The sequence below is a fragment of the Dioscorea cayenensis genome, unplaced genomic scaffold (genome assembly GCF_009730915.1).
Source record: "Dioscorea cayenensis subsp. rotundata cultivar TDr96_F1 unplaced genomic scaffold, TDr96_F1_v2_PseudoChromosome.rev07_lg8_w22 25.fasta BLBR01001684.1, whole genome shotgun sequence".
Classification (NCBI taxonomy): Eukaryota; Viridiplantae; Streptophyta; class Magnoliopsida; order Dioscoreales; family Dioscoreaceae; genus Dioscorea; species Dioscorea cayenensis.
In genome coordinates, this window is record NW_024088075.1 from 1 (window position 1) to 14,489 (window position 14,489).

Below are 14,489 nucleotides of genomic sequence, written 5' to 3' on the forward strand. Positions count from 1 at the left end.
GGGCGTTTGGTTCAGTGTAACTGAAAATCCATGGATTTTATAATACAGTGCAGTCAAATCTAGTGTTTGGTTAGATGTACTGTAGATGCTGTATTATAGGATTTTGTATTTGATAAGAGATATTTATAAATTTGAAATTAGAAATTTTTTTACATTATAAATATTTTAATGATTTTAAGTACTCGTATTAATTAATTTAACTATTAATTTTATTATTAAATTAGTTATTAAATTTATTAGTATATTTATTTATTTATTTTATTATATTTTATAATTTTTAAATTTAATTTTTAACCCAATAAAAAAAAAGTATTTTTGAACTTTTCATATTTTTTTAGCATGTTATTAATGATTTTTAATTATCGCATTGATCATTTTAGCTCTTAATTTTATTTTTAAATTAATTATCAAAGTAATTATTAAATTTATTATTAAATTTTATAATTTTTCACTCCACAAAAATATCCATAAATATTTAATCATATTTGTTTTTTCTTTAATTGGTCACATATAAGTCACAAGTTATGCATTTGAAGAAATTTAAAGATAAGGGATTTGGTTTTACGCCCAATTTGGTCGTAAAACCAAATCTCTCATTGGATGTAATATGAGTTACATTGGTTTTTGAAATCCTGTGAACCAAACACTGGATTTCAGAAAACCCAGTAACTCAAGTTACATGTAACTCAAAAACCCTCCAAAGAAACATTACCTAAGTTTTATTTAATCAAACATGCAATGTTGATTATATTGGTTGTCTGAAGTAGGTTTTTTTTACATGTATGTGTTCACTAAAATTTTGATATTAGCCTCATAAAGTTTTCATCTTTAATAGTAAAATTGACATTCTAACATGGATCATTTAAATAGTGTATATATACACACACCAAGGTAATTTTAGTTAGATGCCAACTAGAAGGGAGCATTAAAAATAATTTGATAAGTGTATGAAAGTGTTTGTAATCTGAACAAAAAAAATTATCAAAGTTTTCATTTAGTTGAAAGGTTTTGTTTGGTGACAAGAGATGTGAAATTTAGCTAATTAAGTGGGTGACAAATTGAATGACCAAACTTTTGTTTCATTTGGGTCCAATGTGATTAAGCATCTTGATATAATTATTAACATGACAACAGATATATATATATATATATATATATATATATATATATATATATATTTCAATTATTTGTCAAAGTGCAATGATTGCCACAGGATTTTATTGTTGAGATTGGCGGTTTGCATGTGTATTAAAAATTATCAGTTTTATTAATATATTTGATTATTATTGGTTTGTTGGATTTAATAATTTTATTTATTAAATTTGGTAAGATCATCAATACATCTTCTCTCACTATGTCTAATCACTTGACCATTGCTACATGCGGTTAGAAAGATCAACTTTTTTATTATGTGAGGTACAATTATGTGTATTCCATCTCATGCATGTGAGGAATTTTGTAACTGTTTTTCTTAATATAATTTTGTAAAATCCTTCAATTTTTTTAGTTATATCAAAAAACTTTATGAAAATAGTTAGAGCTTATATGCCATATTTAGTTGTTATTAATTATGTATTACTTTAATTAAAGTATATATTTATTTGTCCATATTATTTGAGTTATATATGAATATTAGTCGCTATATATATTAAATTTAAAAAATTATATTTAAAGGTGAAAAATGATATTAATTAAAGTTCAGTATCTCTTATCAAGATCACATAATATACACCCTACTATTCCAAGATTTTCATTAAAAAAAAAAACTCAAACACTCATACTAAGTAGAACCCTTATCGTATTTGGGTAATATTCATTGACATTCTTACATGGATCATTGTGTGGAATCACATGATACTCTGCCGAATTTATTATTGATAAAAGAACAGATACAAAAGCATCAAACTAAGACTCTTTTAGTTTGCAGCCTTTGCGCGAAATATCAGATTTGTGTCATGTTCATTGCAAATCCAAAATTTTGAAGTTCATATGTAGCAACAGATTAGTACGTGATATTATATAATAATAGATTCTCAGAGGTGGTACATCCCCTAAGATCCTAAGATATGCTTTATATATATATATATATATATATATATATATTAGATTTATTAATTAGATGCATGTGCAATGTTACAGACTTGCAGCCCTAAACTTTCAAGGTGATTGCTTTTAGTGATGAGGAAGGTGTCCGTTTTCAGATTACATTTTTAGGAAGTGCTGCTATAGCTGGTATTCTACCAGAGTCGGCATTGAAGATATATGATAAGAAGTTTGTTCTATATCTTCGATCAAACCGTGTAAATACCTTATTTTGACTTCTTGTGGGAGCTAGCCAGAAGATGCTAAAACACATCAGGTTTGCTGAGCTAGCCTTCAAATTTTCAGCTTGGTCTTCCTTGGCTTTGTTCTATAAACTTGTGTAGTATAAAAATGTTTTGAGGGTTACCCCTCATTATTTAATATCATTTTACCCCATTTGCCTTGGCATCATAGATCTGCTACATGTGTTTGGCCCTTCTCTTTGATTACGAAGATCAACACTCACCTCAAAGCTCTATATATTATTCTTGGTATAGAATTAATATTTAATTTTAACATCTTCAAACAATTCTCTTATCGAACGTTTCATTACAGGCATACAGATGTGAGACTGGTACGGACCCAATGGCAGCATCCACAGAACTTTATGGTCTTATTAAAGAGTTTGTGTAAACATCCAGAGAATTTCTTGACTTACTATGAGAAATGTGGAGGTTTCCCAAAAGAATCTCTAGCTCACCGGATTGGTCTGCATTGTCAGTAAAATATCCAGTTGCCCGAGTAAAAGCAATGTTACTCCTGGCCAGGAAATTTTCTTGACTACACTGCCTTTGTGAAATTAGGAATCATAAAAATATATATATTTCACTTGCTCGTCCATCTTGCTTGTCTTGTAGGTAAACTTTACCATAGATTTACGAGCACTAGATGACATGGCAAGAGAAGCCATAATGCTTGAAGTTTCAAATCGTGCTCCACATATATGTGATAAAACGGAGAAGCTATAATACATTTGGCTCATCAATCCTCAAAACCATAAGAAAGGTAAGATCATTGATCTTCATCTCATGCTCACCAAGATGATTTAATAATTATTATTATATTAGGAGTCATAATATTTTATATTATAATATATATGTTAAAAATATGGACGTAAATTAATTATAAATCATTAGAAAAAGACATAGGAGTTCTATCTCCTATGTATAAATAGTTAATTTTGCTTTCTTTCTTTTTTTATGTAATTGTCTACTCTGCTATCATTATCGCGTGCTTGTTTAATTGAAAGTTGGCAAAGTGTTCAGTGAATCATATCACCTCACATGAGCCAATAATATAAAATTACTAAACTTTATTTTAAATGATACTGAATTCAAATATTCAATTTGAAATTATTATTAAAAGACTCACTACAATAATATATATATATATATATATATATATATATTATATAGATCATGAGTGCATGACCAACTGTACTTACAAGATAATATATTATTTCGTTTTTCATGCCCATGCTAGGAAATAGGAATGGTTGGTGGATACTGGATACAGAAGTAATTTGTGATTGCTTGGGTGGGTAAGATAAATATGAAGGTATGGGGGATTATTCTCACGTGCAACTCACGTGACAAGAACAAAAGAAAAATACCGAGCGAATAAAGTTGGGATATGCGGTCAACATTCTTGTCAATCTTTTAATAAATTTTTAATTATTTATTGGTGCTTAAAGTTACTGTGCATAGCCTTAATAATTTTTATTGCAACCATGTGACATTTTTTTAAGCTATTCTCACCAGTCTTTTAAAGATCAGGAGATGTTTTCTTTTTTACATATATAAAATTTGTATTCAACCACATTCATATTTACGTTTAGAATGATGGTACTTCATATTTGTATTAAAAGGATGGTAAGTTTTTCCTTTACCAAATGAGATCGTGGTTGAGGATTGGGCCCCTCTCACAACATTGGTAGAAGTGCTTGGCTTTCCCATCTTATAATCCCAAAAAAAAAAATAATATATATATATATATATAAAATAATAAATAAAAAATAAAAATATTAATATTAATATTAAAATCATTTATTTAAGCGACTCAAATTTCTACTACTTGAACAAATTATTATTGATAACTTAATAAATTCAATCTTAATCACATTTTTGTCCTAATATACAGCAGAATATAAGCTATACGTTTAATATGGTTGGTATTTCCTAACAGAGTAATTGCTGATTAAAAAAACTTTGAGTTAATCTTTATACATTGAAGGAGATGTGCGTGAAGGTGATGAACTAAATTTTTATTTAATAATTTTTATTATTTAAAATTTAAATAAAAATCTGGACTAATAGATGAAATCTACATTGCCATTGGGTGGTAACGTAACTCACCACTATATTGAAGGTTAAGGGTACAATTTCTTTCTAAAACATAATTGAGGATTTAGAGTATGTGTGGCATGACTTACTTGCATGGTCAAAAATAAAAGTAAAAAATCGACATTAAATAACTTCTCCCAAATAAAATTTATATAATTTTAAATTAGATTTTCTAGTCATTCTTTTAATAATGATGATATTTTATACTAATTGAAAAAGCCATAATAGAAATATACACACACATACATATGTATATATATATATATATATATTAGTTTTTATAATTTTTAATTTTTAAATAAGTATCCAATGACATAGTTGAAATAGACATTAACAAAGAAAAATTTTTTTCCATACAAAGATAGTTGAAAATTATATTAAAAAAACAAAGACTTCTCTAATACTATGTCATATATACATACTCCCTTCGTTTTCATTCTTAATTAAGTCACATTTTTTCCTCATGCTCACGAATTAAGGATAACAATAAATATGTCTAATTTAAAAAAAAAATTAGCACAATAATCAAACTGCCATTTTCTTGGGATTTTATCATAATTGAAGTTGCTTTAATTGAAAATTTAATAAGAATAAAAGCGAAAGAAAAATATAAACCTCATCTTGAAACTTTAAAACAACAATTATTTTTAAAATATATATCTCTAAAAACATCATTTAATTCAGTAATGCAGAGGGATTATATATATAGTCATTCTTTTAAAATTAATGTTGGCATTGTATAATTATTATAAAGATTTGTAATCCCCTAAATGAAATATGTTATATATATATATATATATATATATATATATATATATATATATTAAAAATTTAAATATTATTTGATAAGTTATGAATTTAAAAATTCCCACCATATATTGATTCTCTCCTTAAGAATGAGTGACATTGAAGCATCATCACCTATTGTCTTATTTATTGAAATAAATATATCATTGCTACGTAAATTAATCTATACCATCTAGAAACAAGGTCTAATGAAGTATTATAATAATTTAATGGTTATATCAATGAATACTTTATTATACAACTCAAATTCAAAGATGCTTTCTAATCTCAAGCAAGAGTCATTGCATTTAGGGAACCCGTCCAATCTTGAAATATTTCAACCTCAAATATTCAATTATAAAGTTTCAGAAATGTGGATTTATTGAAAACACCACTAATAATTCATTTTCTACATATACATGGATGTATATTTTTATAAATAATTTATAATAAAATTAAACAGATATATACATCAAGATTTTAAAGTAGATTAACATTAAAAAAGTATTCTGAATCAACACTCTTACTTTTATTTCTCTTTCCTTCTTCTTCTACTTGTATAATTTACAAAGCTATAAGAGGATATGCTGCACTTGTTCATAATAGAATGTGCATTTTTCTTATTGATAGTAAAGATTCTAATCACGTACAAAGCAATTAGCACCACTATCAATAATTTTATACAAAAATTACTTGTATACCCTCGAAAAAACATGACATCACATAAATATTTTTGAAAAAAATAAAAATTATATTTATACCCTAAAATGGACCAGAGGTAATGTGTGATTTTGTTTTAAATAACATGTTTACTATTTTTTTCTCATTTTAAATATATTTTTATTATAATTAATGTATAGTTATGTGCTATGTGGAATGTGGAAGCAATTGCTTTTCGAAATAACAAAAGAGAAACCATAAGCGGAATGTGAGAGTTTTAAAACCAAATTTTTTTTTCACTTTTTTCTTTCATTCAAAATTGTGCATAAATTTTCATTTCGCATGCATTGTATATCATAGAAGAAAAGAATAACCCATTTGTTTTAGTATTGTTTAGATCGAGTGCACATTCATGTAATGCAGATTTTCTTAAGTATATATATACATGTAATTATTTGTTTTTATAGAGGTATTAATGCAACTGCAAAAAGAGTTAGGACAGATTTTAATAAAACTTTGGAATTTAATAAATTGTCTAACGATAATTAAACAAGGACTTGTCTATTAAAATTGCTATATGTTTAATATTGATTAAAAAATTACTCTCCCAATTCAATTTGTTTTAAATTAATTAAATAATTTAGATAACCCCAAAAGAGGTTATGCTTTTGATGTGATCTCTTTAGTAGTTTTTAATGTGCTTAGGGAGAAAGAATAAATAATTAAAGAAAGAGCCGTGTTGAAGAGTTAAAAGTTATTTAATAAGACCCACATTAATATTATTTATTGACAAATGCATGTCACATTTTAATGTCTTTGATAAATATTTATATTAATTATCAAATTACTTTGATTTGTCCGTCGTCATGGATGAGATATTACATTTTTACTAAATACACGTAGAAATATAAATACCATTTATTCAATATATATATATAAATACCATTATGTGTTTTTTTTTAAAAAAATAGATAAACTACATTCATTAAAAAAAAAAATCAATAGTAGCAAGCAACAACCACCAACAACCACCAACAATAAGAGGAATACAGATATCTCCAAGAAGTGGGGAAAACAAAACAACAGAGATCCTCGAAAAACCCAGGGACCCTCACTAGAGAGAGACCCTCTAGGGGATCACCACCACCCAAACACACTAGTCGTTGCCCAGGGAAGAGGAGATCACTGGAGGAACTCTCAGTTCCGTATCCCTAGTTGAGAGAAACTCCAAGCTCCACTTAATTTTCTTAATCGGTTCCTCCATCGTAACCCTTTTTGAGTCTGGAACTGCATCCAACCACAAGAGAATCATATGAACAATTTTAATAATCAGGATAGCAGTTGAAGCATAAGCAAAAAAAAAAGGGGCATTTCTTTCCATCCAAATATGATCCAATTTTAATAATACCATTGTGTTTTATTTTGATTGTAATTAATCAAATAAAACAAGAAAAGAGTTTAAATAACATATTAAACTCTAATGTTGAAGAGTTGCGGTCATATTCCCATTTACATCTAGATCTTAGCTAGTTGATATAAATTGAAATTTTACTATTTAGTCTGTGAATAAATTCTATCTAAAATCAAACTGACACACATTGAAAAAAAATTGAATTATTTTGTTTTAAAAAAATATAATATATACACACTAAGTATGAAAACGATACATAGATACCCATGATAAACAACTACACCTTTTAGAATAAATAACTACAAGATAGAAGCATTAGTTACATTCTCTGAATAAATCTATCAAGCCTATCAACCCGATTCTTTTACTATTACATATTTCTTATATTTTTTTTTTTATAATTTTAAAATAAATCACATAACTTGCGTATAACGAGTTCTTCAAGGGAGATCATACCAATATGTGCGCACACAGTTGACTTGAATGTAACTAGTCATACATGTTGATGGTGATTGAAGGTATGGATCAGTGATAGGTGTGCCGGCGGTGGTTGCTGGCAGGTGTGTGTGGGAAATGGTTTTTGGTATGGATCCTGTTCACATACGAGGATGGGAGGCATGGATGTGAGTGTACTGATGGAGCAGTCAATGAAGTGAAGTTGCTTGTAAAGAGAGAAGGCATTAATTACTATGTATTCTCTCTTAGTTTGTATCCAGCCAATCGGCGTGGGTTTAGGAATGGGTCGTGACCAATAGCTGGTCACAGGTATGTGATAGCCAATGGTGTGGTGTGTAGTATTTTGTCATGTCTGCTACTTTTTGTCTACTTAAATGAAACATGAGCAAGCTGCTCATTGGTTGAAACAAAAAAAAAGGAAAACTATTGGAGTGTCTCTTGTGGAGAAGGGTGTGGCCGAATCGAAGGATGATGCGCGGGAGAGGGAGAATCGGAAGCGTGACGCTAAAGCGCTGTGCTTGATCCAGCAGGCGGTGGACGGCCCTTTTCTGGATCGGATTTCAGAGGCGAAAACGGCTCACGAGGCGTGGGAGACCTTGAGAAAACAATGTCAAGGAACCACTAAAGTTTGGGCTGTGAGGATTCAAGCTCTCCGGCAAGATTTCGAGACCCTGCAGATGGAGGATGCAGAGGGGATGCAAGATTATCTTACTCGGGTGGCTGTGGCTGCCAACCAGGTGCAAGCGCTCGGTCACAAACTAGCTGAGTCAGAGGTCGTGTCTAAGGTGCTAAGAAGCCTAGCTCCAAAATTTGATTTTTTGGCTGTGGCCATCGAGGAATCCAAGGAGATGTCGAAACTATCTCTAGATGATCTTAGTGGAACGTTGCTGGCCCATGAAGTCAGGGTAAACCGCATGCAGACTAAGGTTGGAGAGAGGGCTTTGATTGTCAAAGGTAACTCATCTGGTGCTGGTGTTGGCAGAGGTGGAGGTCCAGGGAACTCCTGGGGTGACGGGAGAGGCCGAGGTCGTTTTTTCACTCGAGGGCGAGGGAGAGCACAAGGAGGTCGTGGGCGAGGCACTGAAGATAGAAGCCAAGTTCAGTGCTTTCATTGCAAAAAGTTTGGTCACGTAAAAGCCAACTGTTGGGCAAAGAATAAACAACTAGAGAAGGAGGCAAGTTTGGTGGCTGAAGAGAAGGAAACAAGCAACGTTTTCATGGCGAGTAGCTCCTTCGAAGCAGCGTCTTCAACCGTATGGTTAGTTGATAGCGGGTGCTCGAATCACATGACGGGTGACAGAAGGTTGTTCATGAACTTAGATGAATCGCAAAAGGTGAGTGTAAGGCTTGGGAATGATAAGGAAATGGAAGTGCAGGGAGTTGGCACTGTATGCATCAACACTAGCTCTAGAGAACTGAAGCAGCTGCATGGCGTGCAGTTTGTCCCAGGATTGGCTCACAATCTTTTGAGCGTAGGCCAATTGCTCACTAAAGGGTACTCTGTGGTATTTAGTCAAGATTGTTGCACAATATTTGATAATCAGACTGAGCAACAGGTGGTTAAAATTCAAAGGTCAAGGAACAAACATGTTTTCGGTGGATGTTGCAAGCATAGGAAGGCTAAATGTGGTCGTGGCTAGTCAGGCTGAAGCTAAACTATGGCATCTCCGTCTTGGGCATCTGAATTACCGGAGTCTTATGTCCATGGCACAGAAGAAGATGGTGTCGGGACTAGCAGCAATGAAGCAAGGCCCACAGTGTGAGCAATGTGTGATGTCAAAGCAGTCAAGAGCTAGCTTTTCCCAGTGGAGTGATGTGAAGAACTAACTCCTGTCTTCAATTGATACACATGGACCTATGTGGACCCATGAGTGAAGACTCGCTTGGCAATAACAAATATTTTTTCTTGCTTATTGATGACTTTAGCAGGTGGTGATGGGTGTACCTTCGCACAAACAAGTCTGAGGCTCTTCAGCAATTCCAGAATTTTCATGTTTTGGTGGAAAGACAAGCTGAAAAGAACTTAAAGGTGATAAGGAGTGATCGGGGAGGTGAATTCTCATCAGCTGCCTTTCGGAAGTACTGTGAGATTTGGGGGATGAAGCATGAATATACGGGCCCATATACACTGCAGCAAAACGGTGTGGTAGAGAGCAAAAATCGGACGGTGGTGGAGATGGCGAGGTGTCTCCTGAAGAGTGGTGGTCTTCCTATTAGATTTTGGGGAGAAGCTGTGTCCACAGCAGTATACATAATCAACAGATCTCCCACACATGCACTTCAAAACAAAACTCCATTTGAAGTGTGGCATGGTGTTATACCATCTGTAAAACATCTCAGGGTGTTTGGATGTTTAGCCTTTGCGTTGATCCCTGCGCACAAGTTGCATAAGCTTGACGAGAAGTCTGAGCGATGCATCTTTGTTGGTTACTCAGGTGAATCCAAAGCTTACAGATTATATAACCCCATATTTTGCAGAAATATTATCAGCCGAGATGTCATCTTCTATGAGAACTCTTGGTGGAATTGGGAGACAACTCGAGATGAAGAACCGGTGATCATTGCCGAGGAGGAGGCTGAAGGTGCCCCAGAAGTGACGAGAATTTCATCAAATTATGAAAGACATTCAGGGGGTGCAGGTGGAGGCACGAGACCAGGAGGGTCAAGGGTATTGGGTGAAGCATCATGCACTGGAGTTGCTCCAACTGATGGCTCACCACCCATTCGAACCAGACTACTAACAGATGTGTATAATTCCTGCACCTTTGCTTTACATATAGCTGATCCAATTAATTTCAGTGAGGCGGTGAAATGCAAGCACTAGAAAGATGCTATGGATGCCGAGATGGAGTCAATCACCAGCAATAAAACCTGGGAGTTGTGTGAATTACCGGCTGGGAAGAAGGCGGTGGGCCTCAAATGGATCTACAAGAAAAAACTGAATGCTGAAGGCCAGGTTTTGAAACTTAAGGCATGAATTATGGCTAAAGGCTATTCACAACAGCTGGGTATCGATTACGATGAGGTGTTCTCCCCCGTGGCTCGGATAGAGACAGTGTGACTGGTTCTAGCTCTTGCTGCTCACTCTGGATGGAGAGTATTCCACTTTGATGTAAAATCGGCATTTCTGAATGGTGAGATACTTGAGGAGGTTTATGTCTCTCAACCGGAGGGCTATGAGGTGAAGGATGGAGAGCATCTGGTGTGCAAGCTAAACAAAGCACTCTATGGACTGAAGCAGGCACCCAGAGCTTGGTACTCAAAGATAGATCAACATTTCAAGAGTCTGGGTTTCAGCAGAAGCGAAAGTGAACACACACTTTACAGCAAGCAAGGGAAGACGGGGAAAGTTCTGCTGATAAGCCTGTACGTTGATGACATTGTCTATACCAGTTCATCACCCACATTGCTTGATGAATTCAAAGGTGAAATGATGAGAATGTTTAATATGTCTGATCTGGGCTTGATGAGTTTCTTTCTGGGATTTGAAGTAAAACAGAGTCCAGATGGCATCTTCATTTGTCAAAGGAGCTACATTGAGGATCTACTGAAGCAGCTGAATATGAAGCAATGCAAACCAATGATGACTCCTATGGCAGTGAATGAGAAATTTCAGAAATCTGGTGATGAATTGTTTGAAGATTCAAAGCTATACAAAAGCGTAATCGGGAAGCTGCTCTACATCACATACACACGTCCAGATATTGTATTTACGGTTAATTACTTATCAAGATTCATGAGTCAACCACACAAGGTTCATTTTAGTGCTGTCAAGCGAGTAGTAAGGTATTTGTCAGGTACAAAGGATCTTGGCCTGTGGTACTCGCATGGAGATGAAGGAATACTGGAAGCCTTTTCTGATAGTGATTGGGGGATCCAGGGGATGATCGCAAAAGCACTTCGGGGTTGTTATTTCGGCTAGGAATGAGCGTGATCTCATGGGGATCCAAGAAGCAGGAGATAGTTGCGCTGTTAACTACCGAAGCGGAGTATATTGCGTGCACGGCCGCTGCGTGCCAGGTCATTTGGCTTAGAAGAATCCTGTACGATTGTGGAGTAATTGTGTCATCGCCAACAACATTATGGTGTGATAACATGTCTACAATCGCTGTGGCAAAGAATCCTGCACATCACGGATGCACGAAGCACATTGATGTGCGCTTTCACTTCATACGAGGTTTGATTGAAGAAGGAGTGATCGTTGTACATCATTGCGGCACCAAGGAGCAGCTGGCCAATATCTTCACCAAGCCCTTGACTGTAGAGGAGCACAACATGATCAAAAGCCAACTTGGGTTGCGCACACTTCAATCAAGGGGAGGTGTTGATGGTGATTGAAGGTATGGATCAGTGATGGGTGTGCCGGCGGTAGTTGCTGACAGGTGTGTGTGGGAAATGGTTTTTGGTATGGATCCTGTTCACATACGAGGATGGGAGGCATGGATGTGAGTGTACTGATGGAGCAGTCAATGAAGTGAAGTTGCTTGTAAAGAGAGAAGACATTAATTACTATGTATTCTCTCTTAGTTTGTATCCAGCCAATCAGCGTGGGTTTAGGAATGGGTCGTGATCAATAGCTGGTCACAGGTATGGGATAGCCAATGGTGTGGTGTGTAGTATTTTGTCCTGCTACTTTTTGTCTACTTAAATGAAACATGAGCAAGCTGCTCATTGGTTGAAACCAAAAAAAAGGAAAACTATTGGAGTGTCTCTCCCCTATTGTTTTTTTCAACCCTTCACTTATTTCACTGACCACCAAAAGACATTTCATCAAACAGTTATATCTCCTGTGAATGTGAACTGACATTTCATCAAACACTTGAGATCATAGTTGTTTGAGCGACTATCTCTCATCTTGCGTTAACAATACATGCTAACTCAGCTTGCAACCAACCAAACACAAAGTCTCCTCCAATCTCTTCTATAAATATCAACAAGAAGATGGAAAAGAAAGACACGGAGATCATGATGAAGGCCATGGCCATTGAAGCTATAATGCTGATGCTCATCATATTCATAGGAGGAGCAATGGCTAAATCACCTTCTGTGATCATTGTTGGTGCAGGGATGTCCGGTGAGGCAATGAAAAAAAAAAATCAAAGGTTAGGAAAACAAAGAACAAAGACTTACTTAACAAGGTGCCATTATTTTCTTTTCACAGGGATATCGGCGGCAAAGACATTATCGGATGCAGGAATAACAGACTTGACAATCCTTGAGGCGACCGGAAGGATCGGTGGCCGGATGTATAAAGTTCCCTTTGCAGGGTTGCAGGTGGAGAAGGGAGCTAACTGGGTTGAAGGAGTGGGTGGCAAAGAATTAAACCCTATGTGGAAAATGGCTCAAGAACTTCATCTTAGGAACTTCGAATCTAACTATGACAATATATCAGCTAATTGTTATAAAGAAAAGTGAGGTTTAGTCAACTAATTCTTAGTATATATAATTCATTGTGTTGTATATATGTGCTTAGATTTATGTTCGTTTCTAATTGTTATTTGTAGTGGAGGTTTGTATGAAGAGAAGGTGGTAATTGATGGGCTTGAAACTGTGGCCAAGGTTGAGAAGTCAGGAGAGAAGCTTTCTTCATCTTTACCTTCAAGTGGGTTTGAAGATATCTCTTTGCTAACAATGCAACGTCTAATGAAACAGTAATAGATCCTTCCACCCACTCTCTCTCTCTCTCTCTCTCTCTCTCTCTCTCTCTCTCACTCTTTTTATGTATATAAGTACAATATAGAATTTAAGGATGCGTTTAGATTGGGAATGAAGGTTAGAACAGAATGGAAAATGATGAAAGGGAAAAGGTATACTAATTATTTTTGTAAGTGTGTTTTCTCCTAAGTTTTTTCTTTGATGCTGTTTTGTTTTCTTGAATCTTGTTTGTAGGAACTATAAATTAACTAATTTTTTTTTAAAGAATTAAATTATTGATTTTTTTTATAACATCACATTTTAAAGTTGTCAAATAAATAATAATTTATTTTAGAAGTCTATTTAAAAAAATTTATTTCTATAAAAAACATCGAAAAATAAATGAAAGAAAGCTACAAGATATCTATGTTTTTTTTTTTTTAAAAAAAAAATTGACATGAGATTGGATTCCTCCTCCTCCTCTTTCTTCTTCTTTTTGTTTTTGTTTTTGTATTTTTTTTTAGTATTGTATACCTACGGCCTTTACTCGCAAAGGAAAAATTAAATATGATCCTTTTGAGCAAACTAATATGCTTCATTAATTAGCAAGGACAGCCATATATTTTAATTAATATTATTTTCTTGTTTAAGTTTTCTTTTAATCAATAGAAGACCTAGTTTTTGAAAGTTTCAAAAGACCTCCATTTCCCTAATTAAAAGTGACTTGACAATCAAGTAAAGCGCTCTTTCTTTTTTTTATTATTTTTTTTAGAAATTATCATTTTAATTTTTAAAAATTTTCTTTCTTCCTCCATCTTTCCCTATGAGTTTGTCCCATATTTAGTTAAGCCATATGCAAGTTCTTTGTGGTTGGCCGAGCTCATTAAGATTTGCCTGACCATGTGCAAACTTCCTCATGGTCAAATGAACTCACCCAATCATATGTAAGATCACAAGTGCTGATCTAGCTCTCTCATCCTTGGAAAACCATTCATGACCTCATAGGAGCTTGGGTGAGCTTGTCCAAACACATGCAAGCCTATGCAAGGGCTATATGAGTCTCTATTAGCTCACTAGGTTAGATGAGGTTCAAGGATTAGAACAAGAGCATACATATA

General features: G+C 33.9%; 1 protein-coding gene across 1 annotated transcript; it reads left to right on the forward strand.

The window, feature by feature from the left end:
* The first annotated feature begins 12,537 nt into the window (after window positions 1–12,537).
* Window positions 12,538–13,392, forward strand: LOC120256870 (polyamine oxidase 1-like). The gene is made up of 3 exons (XM_039264541.1): window positions 12,538–12,811; window positions 12,899–13,148; window positions 13,242–13,392. Exons 1-3 carry the CDS (start codon window positions 12,679–12,681, stop codon window positions 13,390–13,392), a joined length of 534 nt encoding a protein of 177 aa, XP_039120475.1. The 5' UTR covers window positions 12,538–12,678.
* Window positions 13,393–14,489: the final 1,097 nt, after the last annotated feature.

Bases quoted from the DNA above. Each gene is read 5' to 3' on its own strand.
- LOC120256870 (XM_039264541.1), top strand. From the start codon at position 12,679: ATGGAAAAGAAAGACACGGAGATCATGATGAAGGCCATGGCCATTGAA. The intron at 12,812-12,898 runs GTGAGGCAATGA...TTCTTTTCACAG, and splicing joins TGTTGGTGCAGGGATGTCCG to GGATATCGGCGGCAAAGACA. The intron at 13,149-13,241 runs GTGAGGTTTAGT...TGTTATTTGTAG, and splicing joins GCTAATTGTTATAAAGAAAA to TGGAGGTTTGTATGAAGAGA.